We start from the raw sequence: 10,274 nt of genomic DNA, 5'->3' as shown, positions 1-10,274 counted from the left end.
GATACTACACTTAATTGTGCACACCAAGAGGTAGGACTGGCTCCCAAACCAGGCTGCAGCCCTCCTTCCAGAGCAGCTTCAGACTCCAGAACTGATTTGGTTTCTGAACCAGAACTTGAAGTTAAAAGAATGGACAGCAACGACCTCCCAGCCACCAGGATTCCTTAGATAAGGCCTTATCTGTGTTCTCATTCACCCTGTACAAAAGAAAGCTGCTCAGCCAAGCGTTCGTATAAAAATAGCCGAGGTCTCTTTAAATTTAGAAATTTATTTTGTTTAATCCACAAGCTTTATATAGCTTTAGTTAAAAAAACAAAAACAAAAAAACAGTGAAAACATGACAATATCCAAAGTTCAGGTTCCTCACACTTCCAAAGAGCACATCTCTGAAAGTGGCTCACACCGTTCAGAGGAACCCTAATGAGACAAGATCTATGAACGGGGCAACGACATCTCACAAACAGAATTTGGGTAACTGAAGGAATTGTTCTGGGACTGCTGATCATGGAAACTGCCCTTTAAAAAAATAAACAAAACAAAAATACAAATGAAATTCCAGTGTTCCAAATCAACATGTTACATCAATATAAACCCACAGTGTCCTGGTAAACAACATGCTTTCATTTATGTACCACTCTAAATTGCTATTCTTGATTTGCTTTAATGGAGACTGTACAGGCAACTGTAGAAAGCATTAAAATATACGTACTTCCTTGGTAATTCTGCAGTGGTTTTACTTCTGGGCAGGCTTACAAACCACAAAGGTTAGTAGCATAATGTGAGTGGATACAAAAGAAGTCAAATGAGACCCTCACAAATTATTCTAAAAGGCTCTGTTGAATTTCAAAGAAACCAGGGAGCTGATGGTCATGTTGAAAACCTTCAAAACAAACCCCTACTGCTTCTAAGAAGTCTTGCTCTAAAGGAAATTATGTTGACTGTCAATGAAAGAATGTCACTAGTACACTGTGGACACCTTTTGCAATGTAAATCCATGCCCTTTGTACATGGTGAACCTCAACCTAGCAATTATTACAACAAATGTTATATTCTAAAGCTCAAACACATTTAGCAATTTGAAATTGAATTCTGAGTACAAACCAAATAAAATGTACATTATATCAAAGGATTCGGCCTAAGATGGGGGGGACACCTGTGCCTTCCTCATCGACCTCAGCGCCTTCTCTCGCAGGTGCTTTTCTAGATCATCAAGGTTGTCCTCTGGTTCACTTTCTGTCTCCTTGAAACAAAGAGAAAGCATTTCTTCACAAACTGGAAGCTGAGCTGCAGGGCTGCAGCCCAAGCAGCGTAAAGCATCAAGTAAAATCATAGAATCAGAGAATCACCAAGGTTGGAAAAGACCTCAAAGCTCATCCAGTCCAACCGTTCACCTATTCCCAATAGCTCCTACTAAACCACGTCCCTCAACACAACATCCAGTCTTTCCTTGAACACCCTCAGGCTCGGTGACTCCACCACCTCCCTGGGCATCCATTCCAGTGCCTGACCACCCTTTCTGAAAAGTAATACTTCCTGATGTCCAGCCTGAATCTCCCCTGCCGTAGCTTGAAGCCATTCCCTCTGCTCCTATCACTGATGACACGAGAGAAGAGGCCGACCCCCCAGCTCACTACAACCTCCCTTCAGGAAGTTATAGAGAGCAATAAGGTCTCCCCTGAGCCTCCTCTTCTCCAGGCTGAACATTCCCAGCTCCTTCAGCCTCTCCTCATATGGCCTGTGTTGCAGACCCCTCACCAGCTTTGTTGCCCTCCTTTGAACACGTTCCAGGGCCTCAATATCTTTCTTGCAGTGAGGGGCCCAATCACACTGTTTCTGAAATAGGATTGCTGTCTGCTCTCAAGAGTGCTGTAGACATTCAGATCTATTTTCTTACACCAGGCTCTGAAACATTACATCATAAGAACCAAACTCGTACCTTTTTGGGTTCTGTCTCTGCTTCCTGCTCTTCCTGTGCTGAGGTGGTATCTGCTGCAGCCACAGCAGCAGCTGCTGCAGCCACTGCAGCCTTTTCCTTCTTATGCTTTTTGTGTTTCTTGTGCTTTTTATCCTTTTTATGCTTCTTATCCTTCTTTTTCTTCTTCTTTTTTCCGCCCCCTTCTTGATCCGAATTCTGCAATAAACAATCCAACAGATACGACTCATTCCCAAGAACCTTGAACTCTGGTAAAAGAAACCCACAGGCAATTCAGATGGGCCGTGCAACTCCTGACACTGAGGGAAACGGAGTGCCTCCAGAATGGGACCCTTCCACTGCTAATGGAACAACAGCAGCACTGAGCAGCAGAGCTGCAGCACGTGGCCACGCTGTGGCTGAACACAGAACGTAACAGCAGGCCGACCTGATCCGTGTGTGACAGTGATGACACACCGACCTCTTCAGACATGAATACTAGAGGTGAAATCTAACTCCCTAAAACAAAGGGAATGAAATGAGAGGTCCCTAGGAAGCACATTCATAGAACAGGTAAGCAGGCCAAATTATCTTCTTCCTATTATGAATAGCTGGCAAATAAGACTGCTGAGCACAAGATCACCTCGCTTCGTAGGCCGTTCAGCTCACTACAAGTGGAGCATACTTGTTAAATAACACCAGCAACCTCAGGAAATGAGAAAGTGTTTTGTTTCAGAAGTTAAAATGTACATAAGGGCACTTCCCTCACTCTCAGAGAAGTCAGAGCTTGAAACATGCCTTACAAATATTTAATTTTGTAACTATGGAAAGTCTCCCCAAGGTTACTCAGTTCAGCAACTGAGCCTCTACAAAAACAACGCCACGTAACCCCAGAGAACAAACCAATACCCTTGCAGGCGATGGGCTCTGAGTTGGACTTTTAGTCTTTTTTGCAGGTGACCAGTTGGCAGAAGGGGAACGAGAGCGAGCAGGAGATGGAGGCCCTTGGTGCTTTTTGGGAGCTGGCTCAGGCGATCCCGACGCAGACCGTGACGACGACACCCGCCTGGCAGAGCGTGGACTTGGGGTGGAAGCCCTTGGAAACAGAAAAGCTACACTTAGATTCTAGCATTAGAGATATAAGAGATGAAACAGAGGAGAAAAAGTGTCACAAGTCAAATGAATGGATGTGTTTGTAAATTCATTAAGCAGCCACTTAAAAAAAAAAAATAGTTACTGTGCTGGCATATATCACAAAGGGCAAAATGATCTTACACCAGTGTGCATCTGTAATGCAACAGGATATTGCAATCTGATAGCGTGTTAAGCAGTGAGACTATTGTTGGTCAGGAGTAATTGCTCCCTTCTTTCCTGATATGATTAATTTATAACTCTATTAAAACTCAAGAGAACAGCAACACTACTTCACCATCCAGTAAAGAAAGAGTGCAAACATTCAGCTACAGTTTTTTATCCTGAAGGAGTAAAGCAAACACATGCTTCTGACAATCTGCTCACAAAAGCAGCAATCACACTGCAGACAACTGCTAACATGAGGTATTTTTATGTCTTGCACAATCAGGTGGGAAATTATTTATGAATGATAAGAAGTAGCAGTTCCCTTCTGCAGTTCGCTTTAAAATAAGACAAAGTTCATTTTGCTTTAAGCAAAACTAGGAACAAAACTCCTAAGTTTTGGTCTGCTTGTTCCCAGTGCTTTGCTGTGCTACTAGCAGAACCCTCCGACTCTACAGCCTCTTCAATGCCTCTCCCCATGCTGCACTTCAGATTAAAAGCACCTATTGAATAAACCTCAGAAAAATCCACTCAGGATTCAGCAGTACAAAAGCTGAAGCTGAGCAGCGCCTCCAGCGCTTGAGCAACCTGAAGATACATGGAGCCATTGCTCCCGTGATGCCCTAACTGCTTCCATCGCATTATTTAAGAATCCAAACACCAACAAGAAATAAGATGGATTGTTTTACTTTGTCTTCTTCGGTTCTGGTGTTCTCGACACCCTCCTGATAGGTCTGGTGCTTGGAGATGGAGACTGTCTTCTCTGGGGCGATGCTGACGCTCCCCTTCGCAGCGGCGGTGGGCTTGAAGAGGTATGAGAAGCTCTAGGCCTTGGTGAAGGTGAATGCCTTTTGTTTTGTGGTGGAGAACGTGTTTCTCTATTGGACCTACTGGAAGGAGAACCCTTCCGGTGCTTGGAAGATATCGATGGTGAGCGCCTCTTAGCAGCTGGAGAGCTCCTCTGTTTTGGGGGTGGTGAATGGGAGACTCTGCGCTTTGACTGCGGAGAAGGCGACGCTCGTCGTTTGGGTGGAGGAGGAGGAGAAGCTGTTCTTCTCTTTGGAGGTGGAGAAGGAGAATATCGCCTTTGTATCGGGGGGGAGTACCTCCGGGGGGAGGGTGAGCGCCTGCGTGGGGGCGGTGATGGAGACCTGCAAAGGAAATAAATGCTTAGGTACCAGGCAGGGGTGGGAATTGCTTACAAGTGTCATTCAGTGTGCATAAAAAGGGAAAAATTCCAGGAATGTTCCTCTAAACTTAGTTAGCACTCTGTTCAATAGCAAGCTTCGTGGAACAGTTTGATATTCGGTACCTCGTACAGCAATCAAAGCAGACCACGTAAGTACCTTAGAAAATCTTAACAGCAAAACTACGCCTCCCTCAGCAAAGAGAGGTTTCCAACAGCAAAGCACTTCTTTTTACAGGTCACAGCTGGAAGCCAACAAACCCAAAACGACCAAAACCAGAACACAGTACCTTCGGCGGGGCAAGGAGGGCGAGCGCCTTCGCCTGGGAGGGGGGGGTGGGGAAGGAGAACGCCGTCGCCGGGCAGGTGGGGGGGATGGGCTCCTCCTCCTCCTACTGGAGAAATAAAGGGATTACTCAGAAAAGCTGCAACCGAGCCATGAGGTGATTCCTCTCATTCCACTATATAATATCATCTCATCTGTGTGCTTTTAATTCTATTAGAACTGCTACTGAGGGGATAAAAAGGGAGATCACTGATGAGCCAGACCAGCTAGCAGCTCTGTCATCACACAGTGATAGGACTGCTAGGTGTACAGTGCGGAAGGAGCTCAGAATGTTTCTGTCCTGCTACAGTTGGACACTTGCAGCCAGCAGCAGCCTGAATCATAGGATGGGCAGGGTTGGAAGGGACCTCAAGGATCACAAAGCTCCAACCTCACCCATCACACACAGGGCCACCAACCTCCACACTCAATACCTGCCCAGGGCCCCATCCAACCTGGCCTTAACACCTCCAGGGATGGACGGGGCATCACAGCCTCTCTGGGCAGCTGTTCCAGCACCTCACCACTCTCATAGCACAGAGCTTCCCCCTGACATCCAACCTCCATCTGCCCTCCCTCAATTCAAACCATTTCGCCTTGTCCTGCTGTTATCTCCCCTTTCCAAGAGCTGATTCCCCTCCTGTTTTAGGCTCCTTTTAGATACTAGAAGGAAGTACTGAAGCTGGAAGTACTGAGGCTGGATTGCTGTGAACAGCATGAAACTTCATTCTTGGAAACATCTCTCATCTATGGATCTGAAATCCAGAAGAACTTCTTGAGATGCTAAGAACAATCACAGTGGCTGCTAAATTGCAGATATTTGGCTTTAAGTTACACAGAAAATGAGTCATTTTCTGCTCTCCAAGATTTAATACAACCTCTCCAAGGTTTAATACAAACTTCTGGAGAGATGGGAATAAACTGTGCACTTCTGGGGCATTAATAAATGGAAGAAAACTGGTATTCTGTAAGGAAAAAAGGTTCATTCTCAAAAGCAAATAGATAAAACAAAATGATGAAGTATAAAATGAGTGTGATAAAGAATTAAAGGGCTCATTAAAGAAACTAAAAGTTTACTCCAAACACCCTGGTTGTTGTTCTACAAGGCAATTACTTACAACTTCTATAGGTAAGGCTTTGCTTCAAAGCAACATTCTTTAATGATCTGGGAAAACAGCAGTGCTTAAGTGTCAGGGTTGCACTAATTAAATGTGATTAAGTATTCACATGATAGGCAATAGGCAAATTTAGACACACTGCAAGATAGTTTCAAGTCTTTCAATTCTATTTTACAGAGCAATGTTTCTTTTGTTCTTGGAATTTTTTTTGAAATGTTCCAATACCCAAACCCTTATGGGACAGATGACTCTGAATTTCCTTCCTGTTGGTACTGTGAGTGTGTGCAAATTCAAATGAAAGAAGTATCCATAACAAAAGAAGAGCCAAATGATTTTCCATATGTAAATCCTGTTAAAGAGATGAATTTCTAACCAACCTTTTCATCACTGGTGATTGCCACCTCTTTTCCATCTGCATCCTGACAGCAGTGGAAGAAAAACAAAACAAAGACAAAAAAAATAATCTAACTGCCCAATATTTGAGGCAGAAATGAACATGTTCCAACACCACAGATTAATTCTCAGCAAGAGAATACAATTGTGGAACAAGGGTCCATCTAAGCAGGCATCCCTCACATGACATGCACTGCTACATGCTTCAAGGATAGAGAACAAAAAGCAGCCTGTATTAAAGCCCAGCTTACCTCAGTGATAGCAAAGGTGGCCAGTTTTAAGAGAATTACATCAGTATTTTAGTTCACAGTAGGGGCTTTACAGTATTACATCTCAAATCACAAACACTAAAGAGGAAGCCTGCTGTATAACCAGCACTGAGACCCTGCTTTTCTTCTTGAAGTTATTTTGGAGAAAATAAACGATTATCTGCTCGCACAGTTCTGTGCTGAGGGCACAATTCAGTTCTTTAGGGGAACTGCTGACAAATAAACACATGAACTGGACAGCTATCAAAGAAAAGGGGCTGTGCTCATAGTAAGAAGCTGTTACCGAGGGGAAGGCTCCTTCTGTCGTTTTCGTGGGGATGGAGATGGGCTGCGTGAGTGGGAATGGCGGCGGCGCCGACCGACCTCCCCATTCTTCACGTTGGATCTCTTGGGTCTTTCCTCTTCAGATGAAGATGAGGAGCCAGAATCTATGAATGGAGAAGAGTTACCCCCTGGAAAACAATTCTTCTGACTGCTGCAAAGATACTGCTATGGTTATAATGCTGTGTAAATGACTAACCCTCCATTCCCACTAAACAAAGCCTCTGGTTTAGAAGCAGTTAACAACAAGTGTTCATTTGTAGCTGATAAACCCATCAGAGCTGGGTAACAACACCTGCAGAAACTAACTCTACACCTAAAAATTCACCAGTCAGGTCGTTTTAAAAATGATCTGCTGTGATGCACAGAAACCTACATTAAGTCAGGAGCCCAAGTTTTAGGAAATAACCTGCAGTAAGAGACTAAGGAAGTCATGGGAAACATTTGTGTGTGACATGAAGAGTTTAAAAGTGAAGCTTTCAAAGATGCTTAACAGGAGACATGCCACAACCTCTAAGAATTAAGGCTTATTTAATGAAAGTAGCATGAGCAATAATTAAAGTTACTCCACTATGAGTAGGTAGATATGCAGCTAAGTTTGCAACAGCACTGCACACAGCAAAATCATTTTAAAATGAACGTTTGAACCGAATGATAACTCCTGCAGGAGCTTTAATCCAGGCTTAGGAAATGCAAGTTATCCATACCAGATGAAGACTGTTGATTTTGCCTTCTGTACTGACGTCTCTGTTGCACAGAATCTGCTGCAGCCATTTTACCTCCCTTATCTTCTTCTGAAAAGATACAGATAGAATATTTAAATTGAAAATGAATTTTGCCTTATTCAGACAGAAGTAATGCCAGTTGATAGTTTGTCAGGCATGCTTTGTTTTTTCCAGGAAAGCTCAGATGGAAGATTTGAGGCAGTGTCAACGATCATTTCATGCTTCTGAAAACTTTATTTCAATGCCAGCTTACCAACAGCACTCAGCACTTTACTAATACCTTCTATTGCTACACTTCTTAGACCAAAAACCCCAACTAAGATGCTGACAAGTGAGAACCATACCTGACTCAGACAGCTCAGCCTTCCTTGGTTTTGGTGCTGGTGAAGGAGATTCTCTTTTTTCAGTACTCTTATGCTTGGGTGCTAAAGGAAAACCAAACAAGTTGCTTCAATTTGTTTGTTTTTTAAACCCATGCGTGCTTTTCTGCTCAAACAAGCTGCAGATGTCACCTTCGAGCAGACGGAAGCACAAAGACAAAGCAGCTGAAAGAAACTCATTTCTCACCTGACGCCCTGCCAGGTGAAACAGAGCCACGGCTTTTCCTTGCACGATTTGACTGCTGAGGTGTTGGAGATCTGCGTGGTTTGGGAGGTGGACTTGGTGGTGGGGAAGGTCTGTGCCTCCGCCTCGGGGGGCTGGCAGAAGGAGACAGCCGCCGTGTTTTACGAGGAGGGCTGGACACAGGCCTTTTAGGTGGCTTCTTTGGTGGAGATCGGGAACGTGAGGAGGAGGAGGAAGAGCTACTGCCAGATAAAGATGCTGATGAGCGTCTCCTCCTGTAAATCAGAGGCAATGTTAGACCTGGCCCAGGAAGATGCTTGAGCACGAACACAGAACTGAATTTGTTTGCAAGCACACATAGAGAGCCACATACAGCAGCACTTCCAAAACATGGCCAACAGCCTCCAGCACTTGTAGAAGTGTTTGTAAAAGAGATTAAGACCCAACCTTTCCATTATTTTTAAACTACAGTGAGTAAAATAAATAAATAAAAACTGGTTAGTGTTACCTTCACTTGCTTTCTGCCAATCTACAGGCTACAACTAAGCTTTTCTCCTGGGAGTAATTAGTTTCCTTTGGGCTCTCTAACTTCTGGATGGTTAAGAGGATTCTCCATGTTAGCACACGTGATTTAATCACCTTTCAAACAGATCTATTTCAGAGTTTAGTGTGCAAGTATGCTCAGAGGTTTCTATACCAGGAGGCAAAAATTTCAGACAATTCTGAACCTGCTTATTCATCCTTAAGTTTTAGTCTTTCATCTTTACTTTGTCATTTTAAAAAGACAGGGCCTCTAGAATTCTGCGGCAAAATTTGTGGCAAGTTCTGTTGCAACTTTGTACCTGCAGAATCCACCTTTGGCTGCAGAATTCCTGAGAACCTGGAAAAAAGAAACCCTACCTTGAGTGAGACAAACACTTGCTGAAAGGGAGCTCTTGTACATCTTGCAAGATACACGCTTGATACTTCCCACAGTTTTTTTGCAGTAACTGTGCACAATGAACATCTTTACAAAGTCAAAAAAGGTGCTCATCCCTTGTTTGAAAAAAGGAAGAACTGTTCCTTCTTTAGAAAGGAAGAACTGTTGTGCACAGGAAGCATCGCCTCAGTTCTCTTCCTATGAAGAGGACAGGAATTTATTCTATTCCTACGAAGACAAATCCCTGTTTTGACGTTGCACTGAGCACACAATTCTCCACAATGCAACTCAGAGCCTTCCTACCAGAATAGCTGCTCATGGATCAAAAATATAGCCTTCAACACTAACGAGGAGACCTTACAGAGTTCTCATTTTTAATCAGAACATGAAGAAATACATTTCAAGTCCAAGTTCAATTTTTAACTTAACTTTAGGTAATGGAACGGTGAGTCATAATTAAAAAATATCCCAACAAATATAATCCAGGGTTTGTTCTAACATTTCTCTCCAAGGGGAAATAAAAACAGCCAAATGATGCCTCATCTGCCTAAGGGGGGAGCTATCCAGAGCCATTTCAAGGCCTACAGTTGCCACTTCTTGAAACTGTCATGGTTCTTCCAGCCGTCCCCAAAACACTTACAGAACATGACATGGCAGCTCCTACATCATTCAAATCACACATTACTGGCAGAGCTGAGAAAGATGAACAAGACAGTTCTGATAAACATCATTCACCAAAACTAACTAAAAAAAAGAAGGAAAGGGAAATCTTACCGCCTCACTGGTGACCTGCTTCTTCTGTGCCTGGGTGGGGGAGGCATTCGCCTTGGAGGAGTCCTCCTCCTCGGGGACGGCCGTCGTCTCGGGCTTGGTCGCCTTCTAGGGGAGAAAGACCTGTCACAATCATAAGCCCCAATGAAAAGCAACCATCTAGTTTTCAGACTTGAGGAACACTTTTCCTCTGGGAATTGAGACGTTGCTTTTCTCCAACTGCCAACTTAAAGTAGCGTTTAAATTACAACGCCAAGCGCTGCATTCAGCCACCATCGGTGGTTTTACGTTTGCAGACACCTTCTAAGAGTGAAGAGGGGAAAAAAGTAAGGAGGAGGGAGAGGAATTTGCAAAATCTTCAGTATCAGACCTAAAAGGTGGCTACATAACTCTCACTGTCACCATTAGTCTCTGCAACCCCTTTCTCATGAACTAATATGAGGACAACAGCTCCCCACGTTTATTCCTTGAATAC

The 10,274-nt window shown here is 43.8% G+C and overlaps 1 protein-coding gene across 10 annotated transcripts in view; it reads right to left on the bottom strand.

Moving 5' to 3' along the window:
- Positions 1-248: 248 nt before the first annotated feature.
- The window catches only part of SRRM1 (serine and arginine repetitive matrix 1), a 17,115-nt gene continuing 7,089 nt past the window's right edge, over positions 249-10,274 (bottom strand). For 4 of the 10 annotated variants that reach the window (XM_042885020.1, XM_042885027.1, XM_042885028.1 and 1 more), the window contains 11 exons: positions 9,803-9,907; positions 8,113-8,384; positions 7,890-7,970; positions 7,528-7,614; positions 6,783-6,927; positions 4,685-4,789; positions 3,898-4,359; positions 2,822-3,008; positions 1,937-2,131; positions 1,154-1,240; positions 249-516 (listed from right to left, as the gene is read on the bottom strand). In XM_042885020.1, the coding sequence (XP_042740954.1) occupies positions 433-516; positions 1,154-1,240; positions 1,937-2,131; positions 2,822-3,008; positions 3,898-4,359; positions 4,685-4,789; positions 6,783-6,927; positions 7,528-7,614; positions 7,890-7,970; positions 8,113-8,384; positions 9,803-9,907 (1,810 nt within the window). In that variant the 3' untranslated portion in view covers positions 249-432. Of the gene's footprint in view, positions 1,241-1,936; positions 2,132-2,821; positions 3,009-3,897; positions 4,360-4,684; positions 4,790-6,214; positions 6,257-6,782; positions 6,928-7,527; positions 7,615-7,889; positions 7,971-8,112; positions 8,385-9,802; positions 9,908-10,274 lie in introns of all 10 variants that reach the window. The other 6 variants (XM_042885030.1, XM_042885021.1, XM_042885022.1 and 3 more) reach the window with 6 other exon arrangements.

Source organism: Lagopus leucura, unplaced genomic scaffold, assembly GCF_019238085.1.
Source record: "Lagopus leucura isolate 7727_CA_CO unplaced genomic scaffold, USGS_WTPT01 Super-Scaffold_100048, whole genome shotgun sequence".
Classification (NCBI taxonomy): Eukaryota; Metazoa; Chordata; class Aves; order Galliformes; family Phasianidae; genus Lagopus; species Lagopus leucura.
This window is presented reverse-complemented; position numbering and strand designations above follow the sequence as displayed.